This window comes from Heloderma suspectum, chromosome 5 (genome assembly GCF_057233095.1).
Source record: "Heloderma suspectum isolate Gila_16-S chromosome 5, 16-S_ref, whole genome shotgun sequence".
NCBI classification, from domain to species: Eukaryota; Metazoa; Chordata; class Lepidosauria; order Squamata; family Helodermatidae; genus Heloderma; species Heloderma suspectum.
In genome coordinates, this window is record NC_139462.1 from 129,571,377 (window position 1) to 129,598,124 (window position 26,748).

The window sequence follows — 26,748 nt, forward strand, 5'->3', positions numbered from 1 at the left end:
ATGACCTCCAGGTAGGCTAGTGCCCTGGCACCTCTAAAATGGAACACTCCACGGAAGGTGGGAGTAGGGAAAATCAGAATGCCCTTTTGACAAAATCTGCCTGGCTGCTAAGTTTTATATTCCTGTGATAATGATCACAGTATTGCTAAAGAGAGGATTACTGCTCCAAGTCTCTTCTTCAGGATTTTGTCAGCATTACCATGATATGAAATGCTGAGTTATTACTGCCATGCCTAAGAATTGGACCCAGTAGGTAGCATTCAAGCTACAAAGAGATCAAGAAGCAGGTTTCTCATCCCGCAGTTATAGCTGTAAATTTCACGCTTTGCCAATGATGTGTTTTTCCCTGGAAAATTTTCCAATGCGAATTAGGTTAATTTGTATAGGGTGATTTGCATAGGATAATTTTCAGTTTGGACTGGAGAATGTTCTGATGCCCTAGAGCAGAAGTGGGCAACTTGTGGCCCTCAGGATGTTTTGGACTACACTTCCCATCATCGTTCACCATTGGCTATGCTGGCTAGAGCTGATGAGAGCCATAAGCCAAAACATCTGGAGGGCCACAAATTGCCCACCCCTGCCCTAGAGAGATCTAATTTAGCATGCTTATTTTACTTGTATTTAGTGAACAACAAAACTAAAAAAAAAAAGGTACCCCATGCTTATTTTTTGTCCCAATATACCACAAGTATTTGACCTGAAATATTGGGGGTGGGGGGTGTTAAAGGACATGTAACATAAATTTAAATGTTCTATTATGTCAATTTTTATTGGAATACTTGTAAAAATGTAAAGACATTGGGCAGCATCCAACGCTGCTGCTCTGCTTATGCCATTGACATAACACTAGCATAAGCAACCTCTTTCTGGGGAAACCAGTTGCACCAGCACACCCTATTGGTGTTGGGCTAGAGCTCACTTATTCTAGGGCTACATCAGTGGCGTAAGTGGAGTGACAGCATTGGATACTGCCCAATAACATGTACTTCCTTTACATTGCTTAAATTTAAGAAAAATATGAAGCAAACTATTGATGCACTCATTAATTTTAGCAACCCAAAGAACTGTGCATGATATGCTGACTGGTTCATGGATTAATTAATTAAGCCACAGTTAGCCAAGCCTGACCCAGAGCAAGTGAGTTGCCTCTTGTGCGCTCCTCACTTCTGCTTTCTGTAAGCAACCTATGATCAGACTGTTCATAGGTTGTGAGCGTGATCTGCAAACCCAGAGTACTGAGCTGTTTAAGAGCTAAACAACCCAGGGGTTAACCCATGATTTGCTGTAGGGCTAACTGCTGCATTGTTTAGGTCCTAAACACCCAGTGCTCCAGGTTCACATGTCACACTCATAACCTACCAATGGGCTGATCGTAGGTTGTTTACAGAAAGTGGAAGTGAGGAGCACATCAGAGGCAGCACACTCGCTCACTCCCAGAAAATCTTGGGTTAATCATCCCACGATTTGCCATTACGTGCAAACTGGCCTGCTGACAACCATTCATCTATTTCAACAGAGTTCAACTTTCTTCCATTAAGGTTGTTGGGGCACCTTCAGTTTCGCTGTCACTATTTATTAGTTCCTTTTCACTCTGAGACATACGTATTTCAATGCCATATATGTATTCTCTTAAATAATCACCCAAAAAACACTAATTACAACTTTCAAATTGTCAAGCTTGCCTAAAATTGTATTTGTAATTGGCATACATTCATTTCTACTAATGAACTTATGAAAAACATTTTTCCGCAGAAAAATAAAGCTCTGGAAAATTTTCTACCTCATCTCACTGCACTTTGCCAGTGGTAACTGGTCCTCAACACTCACTGAATGCAAGTGAGTATAGGAGCACCACATCAGTTTCCCCATGAGGTGTGCTTGGTGAAAAGCCAGGGGAACATTAGAACTAGCCAGGGCTGCAATGTTCAGACCCGGAGACGGATGCTGTACCTTTTATAGTTGCATAGGATGCAAAGTTTCACCCAAGAATATCCCTTCTCATCACCATAGTACTGTGATGAGGAAAAAAGAGGGCAGTTGTTGAAATTCTACCTTCTGTGCAGCTATTAAAGGTGCACACGCTCTCTCAAGCTTCGGATCTGACAATTCTAGGACTAGTCCAATCTATGAAACATGTACAGTGCTATAGAAGCGCAGCAGTTAACAAGGACATTACAATAGCAGTAGAATCAGGAACAGAAGTATGCAAATACAGTTTTAAAGATGAAGCATTCCAAATAAGAAGACAGCATATTTTTATAACCCACTCTCTTGTAGCCATGACAGGTTTACAACACAAACAACAACAATGGGTTAAGAAGCCCCGCCAAAGTGAACAGGATATTCATAACCTTCTGAACATTTAGGGTCCTCAATCACATACCAATTAGGTGTACAAGATCTAAAGCATAATTTAGAATTGGGAAAACATTGTGTGTGTTATTAAGGCAAAACGAGAAACTTACTGGCTTCTTTGGTGCTGGAATACTATAAGGAGGAGGACCTAGTAACATTTCAAAGAAGTTCCCGGAATAAGGGATGGTCTTCTCTACATTTTCTCTGAAGCGTGGATCATAGTTAGCATATAAAACAGTTCCACCCACTCCTCCGCCAACAAATAAGACACTGGCACCGATGATTTTGCCTGCAGAAACACTGTTTAAAAAGAAAGTAAATACCAAGAAATTCTCTCTCTCTCTCAAAACCATAAGGGCAGCAAAAGTATTTCAGAGAAGAAAATACATCTGACTGCCTACGTGGTCAGCAAAGTTCTCCAAGAATAAACTTGCTGTTAGTAGACAAAACATCTCATACCATACTGCCTACACATGGACCGCAGGTGAAGAACCATCAACACCACCTGTCTTTAAAACACAACTTGCATGTATGTGAGAAAATTCGAGCTCCTATACCACAATGCCATTAGTATGAATCCGAAGTGCCAACATAATGAGAAAGCTTTGTTCTCAATGTAAGGAACATTGCGTTTCCTTAAAAGCAATTTACAATTGGCCGTGGAAGGGGATCTGTTGTTCTAAGACAGTAGTAAGAAATTCTACTTGTTACAATTCAAAATAGCTCTTGGAACCCCTCCATTTCAAAGAACATTATTTTTGCATTCATGAAAACATTCAAGGGAGTATCGGCATAAGATAAGGAGCATAAGTTGTCCCTTTATGTAGACAATGCAGTCTTTATATTACACATTCCGACAGTGTAATTAAGAGGCTGGATGAGATTTTGAGGGAATCATAGAATAGTAGGGTTGGAAGGGGCCTACAAGGCCATCGAGTCCAACCCCCTGCTCAATGCAGGAATCCAAGTCAGAGCACCCCTGACAGATGGCTGTCCAGCCTTGTCTTGAAGGCCTCCAGTGTGGGAGAGCCCACCACCTCCCTAGGTCATTGGTTCCATTGTCGTATTGCTCTAACAGTCAGGAAGTTTTTATATATATCTCAATATATATATCAAATCATGAAATACAATAAAAGGAAGTCTGAACTATTTTTTAAATACTGACACTACTGTACAACAGGAAATTCATAGCATAAGCAAACCAGTATGGAAAATTAGGGACATTCAGTATTTAGGGATACATCTCTCCATTAATGTTTCTAAGGACATAATCCTATGCACATTTAGACAGAGTTCTACAACTCCCAGCTCGTTTTTCTGTCTAAACATGCATAGGGTTGCACCCTCAGTTGATTAAAAATAATGTTGACTCTTCACTGAGAAGGTTCATAAATGGTCTAAATACAAGACACTTGGATAGGCATGACAGCTATAATTAAGACGAAGGCTTCTATTTTTATTTCTTAAATCGTAAATTAAAATACTCCACAAATTAAGTTGAAGATACAATTTTCAACAAGTTAATATGAAAACATAGAACTCTGAGAATTGACAGCATTATGCTCCTAAGTATTAAAGAAGGATGTCTGCACCAAATATTTCTGAAGTATTATGATCCTGCATGTTTAGCCTTGTATCAATAACAAGAATACAAACATAATGGTTGCATTAGCACATCACACTAAGCCATTGCTTAGGGCAACATAAATGAGCCACAGCAAGTCTCAGGCTCACATGCTCCCTCCCTCCCCCTCCTGGGCAGCTGAGAGAAGGAGTTCGGAAGCCTTCACTTCCTCTTTTTCTTAACCACAGTTTGTTATGTCACCCAGACCAACAAACTGTAGTTAACATTATGGTTAGTTTAAAGTAAGCAAAACTGAAGCTGGCTTGTATTAATTAACCGAACTACAGTTAAAACTAGCCACAGTTCCATGCAACACAGCAAGGTATGGTTAATCAAAAACAGAAGGTTCCAAAATCCTCCTTGTGGCCACATGGGAGGAAGAGAGGGGAGCGCACAAGCCCAATGCTTATGGTGGCTTATTGCTGCTCATTTACACCATGGTAAACCATGGTTTAGCACAGGGAAGGAGACTCTGTAGCCCTCCAGATGTTGGACTGCAATTCCCAACATCCTTCACCATTGGCTACACTGGCTAGGGCTGAGGGGAGTTGCAGTCCAACATCTGGTAGGCCACATGTTCCCCACTCCTGGTTTCATGTGACTGACATATGAATGAGGCCAATATGTCCTGGGCTTTAGAGCAGAAAATAAGTGAAACAAGAAGGCTAAGGCAATAAAAGCTCTAGCAGCAGTCTGGAATACAGACACATTTTTGCACCAGTAATTTCTGTTTTAAAACCTGTTCTTTACAACAAGGATTTTGTAGTCGCAAGAAGCAAAACTAATTTCAGAGTGTGGCAGGTCTACTCATTAACTAGACTGACTACATTGCTGAAGGGCAATTTTAACTAAAACATGTGTATCCCACCTTTCCTTTTCTAACTGAAACATCCAAGGCAGCTAACATCAAAATTTAAAAACAATCAAATTTAAAACAAAACCTTAATCACAGGCAGAGAGTAGCAGATAAAGACAGGAAAAAAGAAACCAGGCAAAACAAATTCAAACACCAGAAAGGAATAAAGGGAACAAAAAAGGCTTTAGCCAGTGTTGAAACACCAACAGGGAGAGAGCCAGATAGATCTCCCAGGGCAGGGAGTTTCACAGACTAGGCACCAGAGAGAAGGCCCTTTCATACACTCAACCCAACTGCACATCAAATAGTGACAGGATGCGCAGAATGGCTTCCCCTCCTGATCTATGTGAATAGGCTGGATCACGTGGGAGGAGACAGTCTTGCATGAAATTTGGTTTGCAATTTATTTCTATTTTTTATGGGGGGGTGTTACTCAATAAAGAAGAGTAAACAAAAATATTTTGCCATTTTTAAGTCCAACGCACTGATCCATCTAACAAAAAGGATACCCCATTGAGAAGTTTTTAAAAAGCCAGTCTGGATCTACGTACCCAGATTCTCCAGATGTAGCATATCCACGACACAGACGTAATGGACGGAGTGAACTTTTACCACACAGACAGTTCTAAAGAGAAATGCAAGAAGTTATGCATAAATGGCTCTATTCAATCCCAATTCATGTAACTCATACCTACTCTATCTCTACACCTGCATTTTTTTTGTTAAGACAGCTATGAAAATAACTAGCCCACAACATTTTTGGCTGGCCCTTCTGCCCACATACACCTTTGTAGACCTTTTGTGGCATATTGGCCGCATGAAATAACAAGAACCAGCAACTCTCTTGTAATTTAGAAAACGTTTCCTGTCTAGTCACCTGGAAGCATTTTTATTTACCCCACATGACAAGCCAAGTGAGTACCAACAAAGTTGTGATAAAAGACTGAAGAACAAACTAAAGAACAGATTTCCCCAGCTGATTCCCCAGCAAGTTTCACTTCAGATTCAAACACAGGCAGGATTCCAAGCAAATTACCTTTTGTCCCTCATTTCAGGATCTTTTTTTAAAGTATATTTTTCTATAAGTTTCCAGTTCTAAAAAAATACTGTTTTGTTGTTTTGAGTCTCATTTGATATTTAAAAGGAGGCCTTCTAATTTTCCAGTTTCAAAATGTCCCATACAAAAAATCCATCTTGATTGTCAAATTGCCTCATTTTGAACACTATTTATATACAGCAGGAGTGCAACAAGAGCATGCCATGGGCTACAGTAAGCCCCACAAGCCTTGTCTGGCAGCCCTCAAGACCCCAGCATCTGCTGCCACAGCCAAGGAAAAAGGAAAAAAACACACATACAAAAACTACTCTATGAACAGACTCGATGGTTCCTGCCATAGAACCATCATTCCTAGAGCATCCTATGAAGGTTCCTGACTGCTTCGAAGGATGTTCCAGAGATGCTCTAGGAATGAAATTTCTGCGGCAGAACCCATAGAACCTGCTCCATCAGCAGTGAAGGGAAAAATAGGATTAAAGCTGTGAGTGAGCGCGTGTATGTGCAAATGAATTGGGGGGAAGTGATTGTGTGTGTGAGTGAGCAACTGAGTAAATGTGAATGGAGGTATTTGGGGGATAGGGGGACCCAGGCCCTGATAAATCCAAGGGAATGCAACACACGTTGCCCACCCCTGTATTAAACTAAAGGTTTCTAAATGTTGGAATGCATACAAGACAAGCTCTAAGTGAGTGGTGTGTATTGTATATGAACATGCAGGCATATATGTCTGTGCCTATGTGTGAATACACACATGTGCAGCCCCCGCCACCCCAGCAGACCCCTGATGTGGCCCTCTGGGCCAAAAAGGTTACACAGCCCTGATATACAGTGACAATTACACACAATTGAATCTTGCAGGATCCCAAGTTTAAACCAAAAGGGGAAGAAGGAATTATGCATACAAATCTCTAAAGAAAATTTGCAGAATTAAAAGTAGCATGCAATTTCCCCAGAGAAATTACTATGGAAGTGCCACACCAGTGTTAATCTACAAGGACATAAACACCATGGATAAATACAGAAATGGTAAACACAAGTGATGGTACTACAATCTCCATCCCAACTCCACCCATCCAATCAAGCCCTTCCAGTCATTCATTCCCCAACTCCACTCACTACTGTGTTTGCAAAGCTTCAGTCAGACAGGGGAAATAGAGGAGGTAAAGAGGAATCTGGACTGCAACAGCTTTCCTCCTTTACTCTCCTTGTGAATTTGTCCCTGTTTACAACTGGCTGAGCCTGGCAAAAACTACAAAGATTTCCATCTCCCACTTCCAAATTATTAAGCACCTAATTCACCTTAATTTCCATCTCCCCTGGCCCTGAGAAGATGCAGACCTTAAGTTGCCATGAAAGTTTGGTTTTATGGTGTTTTTGTGCGTGCATGTGTCTGTTGTTGTTTGTGCAAAACAGTACCTTTAATAGATTGAAAGAGACACACACTAAATAATCTGGCTTCTCAAAGCTATCAACATAGCACATAAATTAGATATTTAAAAACTATAGTGAACAACTCCACAAGTTTCTCTGATTGGGGTTGGACTCAATGGTCTTATAGGCCCCTTCCTACTCTACTATTCTATGATTAAAAAAACTTTGCCAAATAAAAGGTTTCAAAGTCACCGTTGTAACTTTCATTCACAAGACCTGAAGATTTGTGTGTTTGACCTGTGTTACCACAGCTCAAGGATATTAACGAATTTGAAAGGATTAAAAAACCCACCTATATTACTATTTATAAAATGCCTCATTGTATAAAGTGCGGTACTATAATTATATTAAAAGGGAACATACCCTACAACCAGTTCACTCTGGTTCAGCCTATCACTAACTCCAAGCACCAACTCCAAGGACTTCTACTGCCTCCCTAGGTCCAGATTCAAATGGGAAATGAAGTCCAGGTTCCAATGATTGGGGGGAGGGGAGCCATCGTGGCTTTCCCCCCGCCCCCGCGTGTGCCATGTGTGCACCCGTCGTTTATGTAATTACCCATGCTGCAACATGGGTTGGCGTGTGGCATAGCAGGGTAGCTTTGTATGCACCCTACAACCCACGACTTGCAGGGGGCAGGGGGAGAAGTCACGATGGCATCCCCCCTCGCCCCCGGCGATCATCCAAACACCCCTATTATTGAGTTTCATTAGCACAGTGATGACACCACACTCTAAATCTCGGGCTGTTATTAAGTAGAAACATGATATAGCATAGAAGATGGAACTCCATGGCATCCAAATCTAAACATCTGTATATTAATAGCAATATCAAAGTCAGTCAGGCATAAGCTACAGTCCAAAAACCTCTGTAGTTCCAAACTCTACAAGAACTTATTGAAATGAGCCTTCCCTTCATCTTGACTGAGCTTTGTAATGCCATATTCAATATATGCCCATTATCCTTTTGCTGTCTTTTATTATCCCTTATCCAAATCAGGTTGTAACTAATGAGCAATATCTTTCTGTGATTCTTTTTATAGTCACAGCTGTACTGGCTATAAAGTGTTGACATATCTGATTTTCCACAGGAAGAAGAGATGTCCAAAACTTGTATTAAAACCATGTGTAAAATTCTAAGTACTAAACTTTCGAAGTCTGCATTATATTACACACCCCAAACTCAGTTTTTCCACAACTTGAAAACATAATTTTGAAAATGCCAGATGGACTGGCTTTCAGAACTTGAACTTGTACCCTCAAAGAATGGAATGGGCAGAGAAAGAAACAGACATTGCTATAGTTGTGCAACTGCATGCCTTCAAAATAGTTTCAGTCACACAACAAAGCCATCAGATATCGTTTGTGAAGTCTATCATTTATATATGCTAAACTATTTAAACAACAGACCCGAGGGACCCCAAGGTGGCCACAGAAACCAGCATATAGACAGTTCAGACTCAAATAAGGGTGCAATCCTATGCATGTTTAGACAGACAAAAGTTCTACAACTCCCAGCATGGTACATGCTGGGAATTGTAGGACTTTTTCCATCTAAACATGCATAGGATTGCACCCTAAATAACTAGGTTATTTGCACCCTAAGTTTGCAGTCCATTTCATTCTGTTCACTTCTATATTATCAGCTGACTATTTTTTCCTGCACAAGCCTCAAGCCATATAGTGGATTTCCTTAAAATGTAGTATATGAAGTACACAGAGGGAGCAATCCTATGGCCGCTAGACAGCGGCTAGACGGCCATAGGATATGTTGTCTTCCAGGAGAACCGACCTTCCCCTACCTTCGTGCTGCCTCAGAGGCAGCACGGAACAGCCCTGTTCTCCGCGCTCGCAAGAGGAGCACGGAGCAGCTGAAAAGGGGCGTGGCTGGGGGCATTCCAGGGCAGCGAGAGTGTAACTGCTTGTATGACATATCCTATGTGTCGTACAGCAGCCTCCTTCCCTGCTTCGTCCTTCTGTGGCTAGACTGCTGCAATCGGCTGTCTAGCCGAAAAAGCAGGACAGGAGAAGCACAGAGAGAACAATCTCTCCATGCTTCTCCTGCCCTGCTTTGGATAGGTGGTCGCCTCTGGATTCAGAGGCGGCCGCCGATCTAGATAAGATTGCTCCCTAAATGTATTTGTTTCAATATACTGTGAAGATTATAAAACAAGCAATATAGAACATCAATATTTCTTTAATGCATAGGCTGCAATCCAACATAGAGGTAAACATGTTAAACCCACTGAAATCAGTGGGCTTGAGGTGCCATAGGCTGCAATCCTAAACTCACTTACCAGGGAGTAAGTCCCACTGAACACAGCAATATTTACTTCTGAGTAAAGATACACAGTATTGCACTGTCATTTTGTCTTGGACAGTGGCCATGATTACAAACCAATTACAACAAAACAGTAAAACAACCAATGCATGTTTCACTTAGAAGTCCCACTGAATTCAACAAAACTTAATCTCAAGTATATATAGTCACAGCCTTACACTACAATCCTATGCTCAATGGGGCTTACCCTCAGTTCATAGGACTGCAGCCTTAGTCACAGTTCCAGAGTACATTTTCATAACTGTCTCTTTGAATTTCCCTTCTCACCCTCTTTGTGCATACACCAAGTATGGTGACTGGGCACAAGACACAGGGTTTGTTTGGTTTTTAATGTAACAGTGCCCAGAATCTAGAACATCCTCCTAAGGAAGTTCATCTGGTCCTATTGCTACTCACTTTTCAGCAGGCAGGCAAGCCTTTTTGGTTTTAGCTAGCTTTTTTGGATAATGCTTTTAAAATGAAAAATACAAACAGGCTACTGCAGTTTTTGTCTTGGGGGCTATTGGGTTGCTTTTTATTAATAGTTTCAATTGTATCTTTCTATATGATTAATCTTAGTCACCTCGAGTATCATGATAGAAAAGCAGGGCATGAATTTGATATTTGAAGATGAGAAAACAATAACCAAGCTCCAATACTGCACTGAAGAAGGTGATGCAGCCAGGGCTTACTTCCAGTCCAGCCCTACAGCCTTTTTTCAACACTAGGGTCAGGTTATGGAATATGTAAAAGACGAATGAATGCCCAAGAGTATGTGCAGAATGCTTTCATATCACCACAGACTGTCCCGCACACTTTACATGAAGAAGCAGACCTTCCAGGACAAGACAGTATGGCTTCCTGGCTCTTCTCTTCATAGAAATTAAACACTGGGAGCAATCTGTAACCTTCGGAAAGTAAGAATTAAAGCAAGGTCATGTCCCTGTGCGCTATCTGAAGGACCTTGCCTATAATAGTCTGATTGGCGTTGCTGCCAAAGAAACATCTTTAGAAATTGGTCAGGTGCTTTGCACGATAGCCGCGAAGCCATTAGCCAAGAGAGAAAACTCGTAGACTTGGAGACCTCCGCTGAATTAGAGGTGACACTCAAGAGCCTACAAGCCCCAGCAGCCCTTCTACCGCTGACCCTGCACACCGCCTACGAAGACATCCGGGAGTGACCCCACCTCAGCACGTGACCACGCCTTCCCACAAGCATTTCCCAGGGTGACTCTGCCTTCGCTGATTACACCGGCCTCCGCCATAAGAACGACAACCCGAGGTTGCGGGGGGTGCGGCGGTGCGTGCAGCCACATACACCAGGGAACGGGCGTCGCTGCGCAATGCATGATGGGACGTGTAGGCTTAATTTAAACCTACACCACGCGAACCGTCCTCACCCCGCCTACTCTCCGCTACCAGTGCCACCGCCCTCAATAAGCGCGCAGCCAATAAGCGCCCGCGCGGGTCTTCCCCTCCAGGTCTCGAACGCCGCGCTCGGCTCGGCCGCAGACTCACGACGCCCCTCCCCTCCGTCAATTCGTTACGAGGAAAAGGCGCCGTGAGGAAGGGCGGCAGCGGTGACTGGAACGCTGCCGGCGGCTGCCACTCCTTCGTTCGTTCTCTCCCACTACTCGTCCGCCCTGCTCACCTGAGCCGCTGTGCTCCCCGCACGTTGGCAGACCCGCAGCATGATCCCGGGCGGCGGCAAGCAGCAGTACAGCGCAGCTCGGCAGAAGCCGCCTGTCTGTCCCCTCAGCGCGCAGCCGCCCTGGGCCTGATGGCCCGAGAGGCGGAGTTTCTGCTCGCCAATCAAAACAGGGGAAAGGATGAGTATGCAGATTTCGGTAAAGGAAAAAACCGGGAGTGGCCCGCGCCGTGCCCTTCGAGGGGGGAAAGCGCGCCAGGCTGCGAGTTCTGCCCTGACAGCTGCCCGTAGAAAACAATTGAGGAATCGCCAGTATTTTAACATCGCAGTGTATCTGTCTTTTCAGGCGCAGGTCTTGCTTCATGTGGAAAATGTGAGTTGAGATTTTTCACCATTTAAAAAAATTGCCCTGCCATTGCAAGTGTAGTCCATTTGTACATGGAGGCTTGTGCAAGGCTGGAGTAAGCCTCGCACATGGGTATGTGCAAGGCTTACGCCAGCCTTGCACATACCCATAAAGTGGGGATGAGGAGGGCGTGGAATGAGAGACCATAATATAGGACAATTCTGCAGTGATCTGTTGACATATTCTTATACCACCCGTCGGTTGTATTTCCAGGGCAATTTACAAAAATAATATGATTAAAATGTAAACAAAGAATAAGCTGAAAGCTACAAAATTATACTAACAGCATCACGCAGCAGGCTCAGAAGGACTGAACAGTGTAGCCCAGTGCTAGTATCCAGTCTTCCACCCTTTGGGTTTTTTTTTTTAAAGTACATGCAGTCAGAGATGCTCTGCAAAATTGATCACAGCTGAGGCTAGAGAAGGAGTTAATCCTTTCCTTGCGACCCTTTTGCTATCAAATTAAAAATAGTCACTGACTCACGGGAGCCTGGGAGTGGGTGCAAAAACCTGTACCACTGATGCAGTCCACTTTGCGGCCTCTTTCCTTACACAAGCACTGCAATTTCCCAAAACAAAATCCATCCTTCCTGTTGTCTGTGTTCTCAAGAGACACGATACATTTGTTCCGGCTTGTTAGTTTGCAAATGTACTGGGCGCATTAAGAAGCACTTTTCCCCATCAGTTGCTTACTAGATATTCAATAGTCCTTACTCCCAGGTGGTTAATATATGACAGGCAGACAACATGGCCAGCTGTGCTGCTTACTACTACACACTATCCCCTCATCTCCCACAATTATTGCCAAAGGGCACCAAAGTGAGGCAGCATGAGATTTTTTAACCCATTAGGTCTGCATTCTTTGACATACTCGTGTCATCACAAAAGCCTCAGGCCTGGATGGCCAGCTGGATGCTGGTGGGGGTCTTCATGGCCACCAGGTAGGGCAGCACCATCAGGATCCCTGTCATTCCCTCCCATCTGAGGGTGGAACAGGAGAGATCTGCCAGGGAGTCCATGAAGACCTCCAGGATGGCCTCCTTGTGCTTTATGATCTGCGGAGGGAGAAAGAGGGTTGTTATGTTGCTGAAACCATGTGCTTCAGTGTTTCTGGGGGAAGGATTTCTCTCATCATTTGATGGTATCCAGTTCACCAGCACAAGTCTTACCCAACAAGATAAGGTTGGACATCTATGCCTTTGCCAAGCCCTCTCAAGCCATGGATTTTAACGTCGGTCTCAGTGTCATTGATGGCCCACCACATGGCTTGGTAGACCTCCTTCATGAGCTTTCTCTCTCCTTGGCAAAGATGAGGAGGGCTCTCTAGAAAATAAAGAGAACATATGAAAGGGTTACTGGCAGCTTGAGGACTTTACAGATTGGGAGCCTCACTAAAATACCCAGCTCTGAGAACAAGAACAAATACAGATGACCTGGTTACTATGTAGAAATGTGGGGGAGTTTGCCTGTTTCTTAAATATGTATTTATTTGATTTGTACGCCACCAAAAAATAGCACTCAAGGGGGCTTACAGACACAAAATTAAAACAATAAAACAATACATTGTATTTTAATACAACCTTATCAAAACATAACAAGTACAGAATAAAATTAATAAAATAAAAATAGGAACAGCATGCATCCCAACAGACTCAATTACAGGCCTCCTTGAATAAAGTGTGTGTGGTGGTGAGTGGTCTTGCAAATGGAGTAAAGCAGGTGCAGTTTTGAGCACAACCCCACTGCTGAAATGTCCTTGTTTGCCTTGCATCTCAGCACCCACCGAGAATACAGTGTAGGTTTCACTGGTTGCTGGTATTGGGAGCGACATAGGAAATTATGACGTTGCTGGTCAAAATTGGCCATGTAGCTTGCAGGTTTTTGTTTCGGGACGGGGGGTTGCCTATGTTGCAGTGTCCTGCTAGTGAGGCTCTTCATGGGGGGATGTCAGTGTAGGATGGTAGGAGATCTAATCCTCCACACCTGAAATGCGGTGGCCCCAATCCAAATTGGGAGCGCACACGCTTAAACTAGAGAAAAAAGAATAAAACCGTCCTAAGCTATACATTGCATGATTAGCGGAATGTGTGGTTTGACCCCTAGGGTCACAGACTTGTGCTGTGCCTTTGGACCAATACTAGTTTTGGGCAACAGAAATTATTTAGATTGCTTTAAATCAGGCCTTAAGGGAAGGAAGAAGGAATAGGATTGCATTGCAATTTAAGTACTTCCGGAAGTTATATGGTGAAGCTCTCACTCATCTTATGGTCTAGCCAACAATAAATCTACAGAGAACAAAGTAAGAGGACAAAGCCATTTCTTACCACTCCCATGGAAAGCTGCTCTAGCTGCGCTCCTGTTCCCCTCTTCAACTCCTCTGGGATACCCTAAAGGTGGCAAACCTAGGACGGGGGCATCAGAAGTGTAGCCTCTGGGGCTTGTATGGGAAGCAGGCAGCCCAACCTGCCCACCTTTTTTCTGTATGTCATTAAGATATTTTTTTCACCTTTGACATTGAATTTGATATATTTTAATTAATTTTAAAAGCCACATTTAAAATAAGGAAAATAATTATTTCCTTACATGGATCAGGCCAGTGGTGGAGAAAATTACGTAAATGGGATTGAAATTGAATGCGGTATTTATTAATTTAAAAAGCCAAATTTAAAATGGGAATTCTTTTCCCAAGAAAATAAATAAGGCATGTAAAGGTTTGACCTCATGTATGTGTGTGATGTCTTAATGATGGATGTTTGGGAAAATAATATTTGAAGTGGCCTCTAGGGGGAGGGCTTGTTGAGCCAGCCTCTGTCCATTGGGAGAAAGTGAAACTGACAAATTCCTTCATCCCTCGTTTATGATGGCTAGCAATTTATTTACTCTTGTTTTGGTTTTTACTGTTTTGTATTGATTTTAGTGTCATATTATATTTGATTTTATTGTGTAAGATTTCTGTTTTTAATTTTAAAAAATTGTTTAATTACATCACCCAGAGAATGTAAGCTAACAGAGGATGAAGAAAGATAATGTATTTATTAATACATTAATTCCTTTATGAAAATACATGGTTAGAGAGCTAAAATGGGGAGAGGGGAGGTAAAAATGAAAAGTATGTTTTATTGTTTATCATTGTGTTATAGTTATTGTACTTACTATATTTTTCCTTTCTTTTTTTGTAATTGAGTTTTATATTTCAATAAAAAAGGGGAAAAGTATATTAATGTTTAATTTGCAGTCAATACTTCAGTATTAGTGCTTTACAGAGCAAACCTATGGTCCCTTGCAGTGTCCCAGATAATATAGGATGTATAGATTTCTCACCCCCTTTCCATCTACAAATTCCTACCCACTCACCCATCCCAGCTGAGAGGCCCGTCTAACTGAAAATGATGTTATGATGGAATAGAAATCCTGGAGCTCCACAGAGTCATTTGGCCTGCCTGTTGTGATGTCATGAGTCCAGGAAGGGCTCTGGGGTAAGGTTTCGGGGACCTAGAACAACTTTTATTCCTGAGTCACAAAGGTTTCCTTACAAGGCTCAGGTCAGTGGTGGAGAAAATTACCTAAATGTGCTATCATTTCTCAGAGTTGGTGTAGCATAGTGGCGGAGGGAGCAATCCTGTGGTCCCTAAATAGCTTCTGCAGGCCACAAGATATTTCGGATTCTTGGATCTGATGTCAGAGATAGCACTCTGACCTCAGGTCCAGGAATCCGTGCTACCCACACCTTCCTCCTCTCAGCCAGTGTGAGGAGAACCACACTAACTGCCTCTCTGAAGTTGCAAGAGCGACCTTGGAGAGGAGGTAAAGGGGGCATTGCTGTGGGTAGGGAGGGGACTTGCACGGCCAGCTTATGACGTATCCCAGCCTCCCCCAGCCTCCTTTCCTCCCCCTCCGCAGTGCCCCAGCTAAGCAGGCGAAAAAGCCCATCTAGAGAAAATGCAGAGCAGGAGGAGCAGTGAGGAGAAGATCGCCTCTGCCACTCCTCTTGCTCTACACTGGATGCCCATAAGCCTCCAGTGAATGGCCTCCATTCCTCTTCATTGCTGCATGAATATTCTCCTGTTACTGTACCTGCATGCTGGACTAGAAAAGCAGTATTCACTAACTTCACTTTAGGTGGGTGTTTTCTGCTAAGAATGAGAACAGAGCTCAGAAAAATGTATAGATAATTATTGGAAAAATCAATCATTAACATAACATATCCATCTAATACTAATCCCTAATAATCTATTTAACACTTTAAACTTTTTTTTACCTCTCCCCCGCCCCCCAGCGGTCTTGGAACTCTTCCCTCCCCCTCCAACTGCCTCAGAATCTTCACCCCTCCCTAGGGAAGCCGGATCCTTTTCAAATTCCAGCTCCTGCATTGGGTCGCAGGGAGACTCTTTACTTCAGTGGGTCACACACAGATGGCAGGGCCACACAGGAGAGCACTCTCTGGCCCCCTGGCATGACACCTGCTGGCCACACATTCAGTGAGTGCGTGTGGCAGCCCATTCCTGTGTGCCCATACAAGGGGGAATCCTGGACCAATCAGAACCCCACCCCTTGCTTGGAGGAGTCTTGCATGCGGACATCAGCTTTGGCTGGCTGTCCCTACCTCATGGATATATCCCTCAGATACAATGGCAACTTTAGGCCTCCGTTAAGTGTCCCTCTAAGATCAACAGGAGGGCTGCTTCTTGCAGCAGCGAGGCATTGGAAGACAGAGCCCTCTGTGCCACGTGGCCTTCCCTGAAACCCCCAAGCTAGCCTGCTGCCCTCAGGTACAGTGGAGGATGCTGTCCCGTTGCCAGTGTAAGATTCACCCACCAGTCCTGGCAGCTTCTGTACGTGGAGTGCAGGGGCGGTCGGTGTGTGTCGTCCTTCCCTCACACAGCAGCATGGCAGGGGACAGAAGAGACAGCCATAAATACACCCATATATCCCTAAAAGCTGATATTGTATTTTTGTGAGGGATGTTAATTGCCATAAGCCTCTTTGAGCGCCAATCTTAAGTGAGGAGCAGGGTATAAATATAACCAATAAATAAATGAATGTTGAAATTTGCCACCAAAAACATACTACTTCACAACATTTCATGTGCTAAGGCCACCTCTATCTTCAGTCTGCCCTTCCGTTTGCAGTCTGAACAGGGCCAACCTTAACCACCAGGCTGGGTGAGGTAACTGACTCAGGCAGCAGATGCTAAAGGGAAGCAGTGGAAGCCCCTATAAATTCCTCCTGAGCTCCCTGGTTGTTCAAGGACTGTATGCCCTGCAGCCTGTCTGGTGCCCCCCTAAAACAGCAGTGAAGTGTTTCCAGTGCAGTGAAGGGTGCTCTCCCTTCCATCTTAAGGAAGATTCGCTGCCACTCCTGTCAGCTTCTGTGTGTGGAATGAGCAGGTGCCATCTTGTTCTTCGCCTCAGCAGCAAAATGCCTTGGTCTAGCCCTGCCACCATTAGCCACTTTTCCCTTGGCTGTATTTAATCAGCTAGTGAGGTGGTTTCTTCAAGGGATGAACCAGAATTATGCTCCCACTAAAGTGAAGAAAAACCCTGAAGGGAGTGGGAAAGTTTAGCCTGAACACATGCAAAATTAAGCTGGTATATCCTGTCAGTTTCTAAGACTCGCACACTTAAAGGGATATCAGGAAGTGGAGAGGGAACAATTGTCCAGGTGATTAACATGAAGGACAGGGCCTGGCCTACTCCTGCCATAGAATGAGATGGTAAAATGGATTGTACCACTTCAGATTATAGGTGGGGGATTTTTAATGCTCCTCTATGTAAAAAGACTCTCTGAAAACCAAAAAGAGGCACAGAAGACAGAGGGCTGAACTGGAAGCTTTTTTTGTGAAGTGCTACTTTTCAACTGAGTGGAAATACTGGCATTTTGGCCAGTTCAGGAGCAAGGTCATTTTAGACCCTGGACTTTATGGTCTTATCACTCAATTCACTTGAAAATAGGAGGGAAGGCTGCCCTGCCAAGGGAACAGGTGGAGGGGGATCCCACCTCTGTCCAGGACACTTGTGGCAACAGAGTCCTTGGCAGCAGGTGGGCTTCTCTCAGGCTGTTCTTTGGCGGGACTGCTTGTTTTTCCCTATTCAGGTGAATGGAGAAATTACTCCACTCACATAGGAAAAAAACCCACCTGCAGACAGCAACAGCCTGGTGGTCACTTCAGTGTGACCTAGCAGCACTGTGGCACCTATAGGCACCAAGCTGGGGATCCAAGCTGTACAGTGTTTGGAGAGATCAGTTCCATTGGCCTCCTCCCTCCCCCACTGTCACCTGGCAGGAGCCATTCCATCAGGCTGCAGCAGAGGGAGAGCCAGAAAGCAGGGCCTGCTCCATAGGCTCTGCTGACAGTCCAGCTCCATTTGGGGGTTCCTCTGCGGTTTCCATTCCAGATGGTCTTATAAGAACTACTATGTAACTTTAAGAAGTGGTGCCTGAGTTTGCTTGTTTTCCTCTTCCCTCCTCATCCCATTTTCCTTTTGCGTCATGCCTTTTCAACTGTTTTGTTTTTATTGATCTACTGTAAGCTGGTCTGTGTGCCTTTTTGGCTGAAGATCAGGGTAAAAATGCTTTTTAAAAAAAAAATACATCATGGGGGCCCTTTAGATGACCATGTGTATTACTTCAGTTATGAAGCACACACCTAACATTTGTCTTCTACCCCTTCCACTATTATTCCATACTTTACAACTGCTTCTTCATTCCATAAAAATTAGAACAACAAAAACTGTTTACCAACCTGATTTAAAAAAAAACTTCTGAGGGTGTGAGGTTCTGCATGTTATTCACTTAAATCATAGCACAACAGGAATACATGGAGTTTGCTTTTGCTGCCCTGCTGTCCTCATCACCTGCCACTGTCTGGGTGAACACTTGGGCTCTCCCTAGTGGCACTACTGATTCTGGCAGTCTGAAAAGCGGTGAAGCTCATCATCTCTAAATCCTACCACATTCTCCTGCCTGTGTAGTCCAGGCCAGCAGTGGGTTTTAAACTATAGGGAGGTTAAGAGAAGCTTCTTGCTATAGCAGTGATTCAAACCTGCAACAAGGCTACGTAGAGGAGTTGTGGAATTGCCTTCCTGTTAAGAGTTGCAGATAATAATGGGGGGAAATTCAGTGGGGCGCGTTGCTTAACCTGTCCAAAAATTGGGGTTTGTATTAGAAGGCTCCACAGTTACTGCTTCACAGTTTAGAATTCTGTGGTCCATTTGGGTTACTGCTTTTGTCCTTTCATCTCCAATGCCCACAGAGTGTGCCACTTGAGATGGGTTTTTTTTGAAAGGGAAACTTGCAGTAGTCTTCTCCATTAATTTTTGTGAACTGCCCAGAGAGCTTCGGCTATTGGGCAGTATAGAAATGTAATAAATAAATAAATAAACTTGCTTTTTATTGTGGATGCACATGGAATTCATAAAAAATGCATACATTTACACATACACTCACTCATACTCACACGCATATGTACATACACATAAAAGGCGCCATCACACGAGCCTTTTATTGCACACTCGTGGTGGGTCACTCATGAACACTGGCAGGTCCTTTTCACCATATCATCAACCTCCAGGGCACAACCAGCGGTATTTCCCAGTAATTCCCTGTTTAAAAGAGCCGGCAATAATGAGGTATTTAAATATCCTGGATTTTCTCTATTGTGTACATTCTATGTTGCACTATTAAATAGCCACAAGGTGGCGCAGTTTCATTGAGATCTATGTAACATTGAAAATTAAAAACTTCCCCTCTCAGCAATCATGTGGTCACTGTCTCAGAGCCCGCGGTAAACATGGAAAGGCTCCACAATGGTAGGACTGCGGTCTTTTTCTTTAATGTAGAGACACCCAAAGTGATGTAGAAAATAAAGATCAGCTCAGAGTGGACATAGTGGGGTCTTGCACTGGTGAGTCAATGCATACGTCACTACAAATACAACCTAGACCACCACCAAAGACATACACACCCGACCTTGCCCTCAGGTGCAAAGATCTTTTGCTGCACCCCCTGCTGGCTTGCAGGAAGAAGGAGGAATGGCCTCATTGTAATGCTAGTGTATGTTGGGGGGGGGGACCCCAGAGAGATTCTTTCCCAAGCCTCAGTACCAGAGACAAAATTGAGGTGGGGAGAGGACAGGTCCTCTTTAAAGAAAGGCTTCAGCTCATCAAGAAAGACGTGGTTGTTTTAAAAAATGCAAAATGACACAACTGGATTGGAACATTTACAGTCAGGGCCAGAAATATTGGAACAAGGATAACTGTTTTGGCAGTTGACCTCTGTACACCACCACACTGAATCTGAAAGGAAACACACCCAGATGGGAGCAAAGTCAGGACTTTCAGCTGTAATTCAAGGGGGATGACAAAAGCAGGGCACTAACCATTCAGGAAGTACAGCCAGTGGCATATACACACCCCCATCTTTGGTGGCTCATAAGTAATGGAGTGAATGGCTGACAAGCAGCTGCATGGCCAGGTGTGGCCTGTTTCCTGGATACCCCATGACCAATCAAGCAGATAAAAGGCCTGGAAGTGGTTCTGAGTGTGACATTTGCATTTGGTAGCTGTTCACTGGAACTCCCAACATGAGGTCCAAAGAGGTGTCCATGCAAGTGAAGGAGGCCATCATTAGGCTGAGGAAACAAAATAAACCCATCAGAGAGATAGCAAAAACAGTGGGAGTGGCCAACACAACAGTTTGGAGCATCCTGAAAAAGAAGGACTTAACTGGCAAGCTCAGCAACAGCAAAAGGTCTGGAAGACCACAGAAGACAACTAAAGTGGATGACCGCAAAATTCTGCTCATGGTGAAGAGGACCCCTTTCACAACATCTAGCCCAGTCAAGAACACTCTTGAGGAGGGAGGCACATCATTGTCAACATCTACAGTCAAGAGACGGCTTTATGAATGTAAATACAGAGGCTTCACAGCAAGGTGCAAACCACTGGTAACACTCAAGAACAGGGAGGCCAGATTAGCCTTTGCCAGCAAACACCTAAAAAGGCCTCCCCAGTTCTGGAAGAAGATTCTTTGGACTGATGAAACCAAGATTAACTTGTACCAGAATGATGGGAAAAGTGTGGAGAAGGAAAGGAACAGCTCATGATCCAAAGCATACCACATCGTCTGTCAAACATGGTGGAGGCAGCGTTATGGCATGGGCAAGCCAATGGAACCGGGTCACTGGTGTTTATTGATGACCTGACTGCTGATAAGCAGCAGGATGAATTCTGAAGTGTGTAGGACTATACTTTCTGCTCAGATTCAGCTGAATGCTGCCAAACTGATAGGACGCTGTTTCATATTGCAGATAGATAATGACCCAAAACATACAGCTAAAGCTACCCAAGAGTTTCTGAAGGCAAAGAAGTGGGATGTTCTTCAATGGCCAAGTCAGTCACCTGATCTGCACCCAATAGAGCATGCTTTTCACTTCCTGAAGACAAGACTGAAGGCAGAAAGACCCACAAACAAGCAGCAGCTGAAGGCAGCTTCAGTAAAGGCCTGGCAAAGCATCTCGAGGGAGGAAATTCAGCATTGGGTCATGTCCATGGGTTCCAGACTTCAGGCAGTCATTGACTGCAAAGGAGTTTCATCCAGATATTAAAGGCAGTCCTTAAGTTTGAAATGATGTTGGTTTGTTCCATTACTTATGAGCCACCAACGATGGGGGTGTGTGTATGCCACTGGCTGTCCTTCCTGAATGGTTAGTGCCCCACTTTTGTCAAACCCCTTGCATTACAGCTGAAAGTCCTGACTTCGCTCCCATCTGGGTGTGTTTCCTTTCAACTTCAATGTGGTGGTGTACAGAGGCCAACTGCCAAAACAGTTATCCTTGTTCCAGTATTTCTGGCCCTGACTGTAAAAAGAGGCAACCAGTGGGCTATTGACCAGAGAATGAGAAGGTCATCACCACATGTAGGAATCATCAGATCTACAGGAAACAAAGAAGCCATCATGCAATCACAGAGTTGGAGGAAGAAGCTAAAGCGCCACCTGCTCCAAACCCCAGTCCCAAAGGCAAGATCATCCACCACCCCACACAACTTAGAGCACTGGCACATAGCACAAGGAGGGTGACAAAGAATGGCTTCCTAGCAATGATATATTTTGTACATCCCTTTTAAATTGTTATTCCTGAGCCTCTGGGCTAGGGTGGGCTCTAAATCTCAATAAATGCCATAAAATACAAATAAAGCCAAGCATAAAATTAGTCAGGAACAGCCCCAACTCCATATTGTCTCTGTCCTGGCACTATCCTATGTATGCCTACAGTTTAGCTTGGGAAAATCATGTGCCTCTAGATATATGCAGAATTCTGTTTCCCCATTGCTGAATAATCTTGCAGTTCTCAGGCTAGAAGGCATTGCTTCTGAGTCAGGGGGAATGGTTTCCAATCTCTTATGTTTCTACATATTAGTTGCTGGGATGGCCCTCCCCAGCCCAGTAGGTTACATTAAAAAGAAAATATGTCTCTGATCATGTACAGAATGCCCTTCCTTTCCACTGAAGGGGGTGCTGGTGGTTAAGAAGAATAGATTCCAGGGGACTGTCTTCACAAGCGATTTCGTGGGAACTTAAGAGCAGTCTGAATTCTTTCACAACCGATGACCTCTGTTGCTCCAGTGCAGCATCTGAAGGCTCCTCCTGAGAGCTTCACCCCATTCCAGCAATCTGCTGCAGAGTTATTGCTCCCACTCCGTTTTCCCCCATGTGCGCACTTTTGCCTATTGCTTCCAACCCCCACCCCACTTCTCCCTTTCTCCTTCTCCCTGCTTGCAATGAGACAGGACTTTACATAACAATGGAGAAATAACTTTACATCAGAGAAACTACAGAACATCAAAGAAGTACAACATCACAATACCAGTTTAGGAGAGCAAAGGAGAAGTAAAAGAGCACTTTAGGGTGAGTTACTAAAGTTAGCCTTTAACCGTTTCACTACAGGGGAGTGAGTTTTATTTCTTACTTCTGAGTAAACGTGCACAGAAGGGGGGATATGTTAAAGATTAAAAGCAGGCTACCTAAGGTGAATGTCCCCACTACTGTGGTAATGTGAGGGGTTGCTGCTGCGCTCCTGGGGATTTTCTCAATGGGAAAACTACTTCCACTGGGGAAACAAGAGGGAATGGGATGTCCCACCCCCTTGACACGTCACTGCCAGGTCACAGAGGCACACCCAGGATTTAATGGGGGGGGGGCGGGACATGGCACACTGTGGTAAAACCACCAGGGAGCCGCTTTCAGTAAAAGAAAATCGGAGTAAACGGAGTTTCAGAAAATGCAACTTTTCTAAAGGGAAGCGGCTGGTTGGCAGAGGATCAGCGACTCCCCCCGGCTCTGCTCTGAGAACATTGACAGAGATAAGCTCACACAGATTCTGACATTCCAGAGGCTGAATAGGACCAAGCCCTTGCAGGCTACTTCTAATCAAATCCTGGCTATAACCTACAAGGCCCAATGCAGTGCTGAAGCTGAGCCCTGACATGGACAATGGTGCAATCATAGTTCTGCAAGGCTAGACTCCAGCATAACAACTTCTGACTGGAGCTCTTTATCCTATCCAGCCAACACAAGTAGGAGTGATCTGTTTGAAGTTGAAACTTACGACCTCAAAGGTAGGGCCGAAGCTTACCCAGGGCCCACACATTAGCCAACATTCCTTCTCCATGGTGGCTAGAATTTTCTCCCAAGCCAGGAGTTTTTTCAGGTACACAATGGTGAAATTCTTGATCAGGCCCCTCCTGCAACAGCACAACCCCAACCCAGCCTCAGAGGCATCGGTCTGGAGCACAAAGGGGGCATCAAAAACAGGTGCCTGCAGGATTGGATAGTCTATTAACCAGGCTTTAAGCAAATCAAAAGCCTGCTGGCACCACTTGGACCACTGCACCTGCACAGGTTACCTTTTCTTGCACAATCCATTTGGGGTGCAGCCACATCGCTGAAATGGGGGACAAACCACCGGTAGAACCCAGCCAAGTCCAGAAAGGACTGCACCTGTTTCTTTGTCTTGGGCTCCGGCCAGTCTTGAATGGAAACGATCTTGGCCTCCAATGGTTTAATAGTCCCGCCTCCTACTCAATGGTTTAATAGTCCCGCCTCCTACTACTAAGTAAGTGACCTCCTCCAGACCAAATTGGCACTTTACAGCCTTAAGTGTTAGTCCAGCCTCTTGGATTCTTTGGAACACCTGATGAACATGTTCAAGGTGAGAGTCCCAGGTCTGACTAAAAATGGCCACATCATCCAAGCACACACAAGCAAAAGCCCCCAACCCATTCAACAATCTGTTTATGAGCCTCTGAAAGGCAGAGGGCCCCCCTTTGACTCCAAAGGGGAGGACCATGAACTGATAGAGGCCCAAATGGGTCATGAAAGCAGACTTCAGTGCAGCGTCCTCAACCAGGGGCACTTGCCAATAACCTTTAGTGAAATCAATCGTCATAATGTACTTGGTCCCCTCAAGCTCTTCAAGAGTGTAATCTGCTCAGGGCATGGGATAAGGATCTGGCTGGCTCAGCTGGTTCAGATGGCGATAACACAGAATCTAATCCCTCCCCCTCAAGTTTTTTGTCCACCAGAACCACAGGAGAGGACCACGGGCTATGGGAGGGCTGGATCACCTCCAAATCCAACATAGCTTTAATCTCAGCAGCAATATCTGCAGCATGCTTCCCTAGAGCTCAATAAGGCAGAGATTGAATGGGTGGTGATTCCCTGTCAGAATAGAGTTCTGGACCAGGGAGGTTTGCCCAGGTATGCTAGAAAACATAGCCTTATAGTCTTTAATTATCTCCAGAGCTGCTGCTGCTGAGCAGGTGTCAGGGACGGGGGAAGAATAACCTCTTCTATTCCCCCCACCTTGGTACTTTTCCAACATGTTTGGCAACTCCCCCACATCCTCCTTTTCAGCAACAAATCAAAATGTAACATGGTCCCGGCTAACATAAGGTTTTAACATGTTCACATGGAACACCTTGGGTTTCTCATGTGAGTCAGGAAAGGACACAAGGTAGTTAACCTCCCCTAGCCATTGCTTGCCCACCAGGGGACCATTCCATTTTACAGTCAACTTGTCAGGCTTGATGGCCTTCAGAACAAGCACCTGGTCTCCTGGTTGAAACACCCGTAACTTGGCTTGCCAGTCATACCAGGTCCATTGCTCTTGTTGGGCCTGGGCCAGATTACTCTGTGCCACTTCCTGCACAACCCTCAGAGTGTTCTGCAGCGCTTGCATAAACTGAGGGGAGGCAGCCGCCTTCCCTTCCCATTCTGCCTTCGATAAGTCCAGAGGGCCTCGAATCTCCCTTCCAAATATCAATTCATTTGGAGAGAAGCCCAGACTCTCCTGAGGGGCATTCCAATAAGCAAAAAGCAAGAATGGCAGGGCGTGATCCCAATCAGCAGGAAGCTTGGCAGTATAGGCTGAAATCATTTTACCCAAAGTCTGACTGACCCGCAGTACCAGCCCATTAGTCTAATGATGATATGGAACACTGTGGGAGGTCTCCACCACCACCCGCATCTCCCACATGTTTTGTAGCAGTCCAGAAACAAACCCAGTGCCCAGGTCCAAGAGAATAGTCTTGATCATTCCTAAATGGGAACAAATGGAGAGTAAAGCTTTAGCCAGTGTAGCTGCCGTGATATTAGACAGAGGCACAGCTCCTGCACATAGGGTGGCAACGTCAATAATGGTCAAAATAAACTTCTTCCCTGTTTTTGTAGGGGGAGAAAAGGGACCCATGATGTCAATTCTAATCTGTTCAAAGGGAGCTTCAACCAGAGGGAGGTGTTGGAGGGGTGCCTTGAGGTGATGCTGATTAAAGCCTACTCTCTGGCATGCATCACAGGATAAGCAGAAATCCTTCACTGCCTAGGCCACTAGGGGCGAGTAAAAACCCTTCATCACCCGGCTCTGGGTCTGTTTAATGCCAAGATATCCCCCTCACCCCACACAACTTTGTGGGCTAAGGGGAGGACATGCTCTTGATAACCCTGAGGCATGAGTAGCCAGCACCGCAAAGTTCATTTTGCTCTGCAGCCCTTCAGGGCAAACTCTCAATATAAAACCCCGTGCACCCAAAAGAAACACACAAGGTAGGTCGATGAAACAGCCATAATGCCCCATTCTGCCTCTTCTCGGCACGTCTGCAGCATAGGGTCAGAGACCTGGGAGGCAATAAAGGTAGGGCTGGGTACGCCCTCCTCAAACAGCCACTCTCCATCTTCCTCCACCACTAGCTCTGGCCCCACTTCTGGCAAAGTCCCCACTTCTGGCTCCAAATTCCCCGACCCAGGTAACAGGTTTAGAGGGGCCCCTCCGCTTCCCTCAGGAGGGGCAAGCTCCTTCCCCTCCCTGGCTCCTTTTTGGATTATGGCAGCTTGGTTGTGGGTGATAGCCTTCATCTGCACAATGCAGTAAGCAAGATTGTTGCCCAGAAGCACACTGCCCCCCCCATGAGGAATCTCCTTCATGAACAATCACAACCAGCTCCCCCTTCCAACCCTGATACTCCACCTGCACTTGGGCAATTGGAACATCAATCTTCAGAGAGTTATAGGGGGTCACGGAATAAGTTTGCCCCTCCCACAACTGGCCATCCTCTAAATACTTCTTATCAGCTGCCATGACATCTGCCCCCGTGTCTTAGTAAGCCATATATATGCCTTTCTCCATTAATGGTAACACACTCACAGAACTGCATCTGGCTTCATTTGATTTGTCCTGGCTGCAACAGTCGCATTGAAGCGGAGGCTTGAGCTTTCTGGCCCTGCCGGTGACCCACACATGGGGTGGCACTGTTCAATCACTCCCTGCCTCTCCCGTGACGCTTGCTACAGACTTGGTCTGCGAAGACACTGCTGGGGGGTGGGGTCTCTAAGGGGGGGCTGATGCTCATACTGGTCACTGGGGCAGTTGAATGCAGAAGGCTGCGACATTCCAGTTCACTAGAAGCTGATGAGCCTCCACTCCCCTCCAGTCGCAAAGTTCTGGACTGGGAGGTGGCTCAACAGGACGGCCGATTACCCCCACCTTGGGCTGAGATTC

At 44.9% G+C, this 26,748-nt stretch overlaps 2 protein-coding genes across 10 annotated transcripts in view; both read right to left on the reverse strand.

Annotated features, from left to right (window-relative positions):
• The window catches only part of IMMT (inner membrane mitochondrial protein), a 43,765-nt gene extending 32,350 nt beyond the window's left edge, over positions 1 to 11,415 (reverse strand). For 4 of the 6 annotated variants that reach the window (XM_084857428.1, XM_084857427.1, XM_084857426.1 and 1 more), the window contains exons 1-3: positions 11,294 to 11,415; positions 5,387 to 5,460; positions 2,466 to 2,655 (exon numbers count right to left, since the gene is read on the reverse strand). In XM_084857428.1, coding sequence (XP_084713554.1) covers positions 2,466 to 2,655; positions 5,387 to 5,460; positions 11,294 to 11,335 — 306 coding nt within the window. In that variant the 5' untranslated portion in view covers positions 11,336 to 11,415. Of the gene's footprint in view, positions 1 to 2,465; positions 2,656 to 5,386; positions 5,461 to 10,829; positions 11,089 to 11,293 lie in introns of those variants that run through there. The other 2 variants (XM_084857430.1, XM_084857429.1) reach the window with 1 other exon arrangement.
• Positions 11,416 to 11,872: 457 nt separating this feature from the next.
• Positions 11,873 to 26,748, reverse strand: part of LOC146344461 (uncharacterized) — a 35,272-nt gene continuing 20,396 nt past the window's right edge. For 2 of the 4 annotated variants that reach the window (XR_014792224.1, XM_084857436.1), the window contains exons 2-3: positions 12,866 to 13,019; positions 12,538 to 12,751 (exon numbers count right to left, since the gene is read on the reverse strand). Coding sequence is in view for 1 of the 4 variants with exons in the window: in XM_084857436.1 (XP_084713562.1) it covers positions 12,745 to 12,751; positions 12,866 to 13,019 (161 nt within the window). In the remaining 3 variants the exon portion in view is untranslated. Of the gene's footprint in view, positions 12,752 to 12,865; positions 13,020 to 26,394; positions 26,683 to 26,748 lie in introns of those variants that run through there. The other 2 variants (XR_014792222.1, XR_014792223.1) reach the window with 2 other exon arrangements.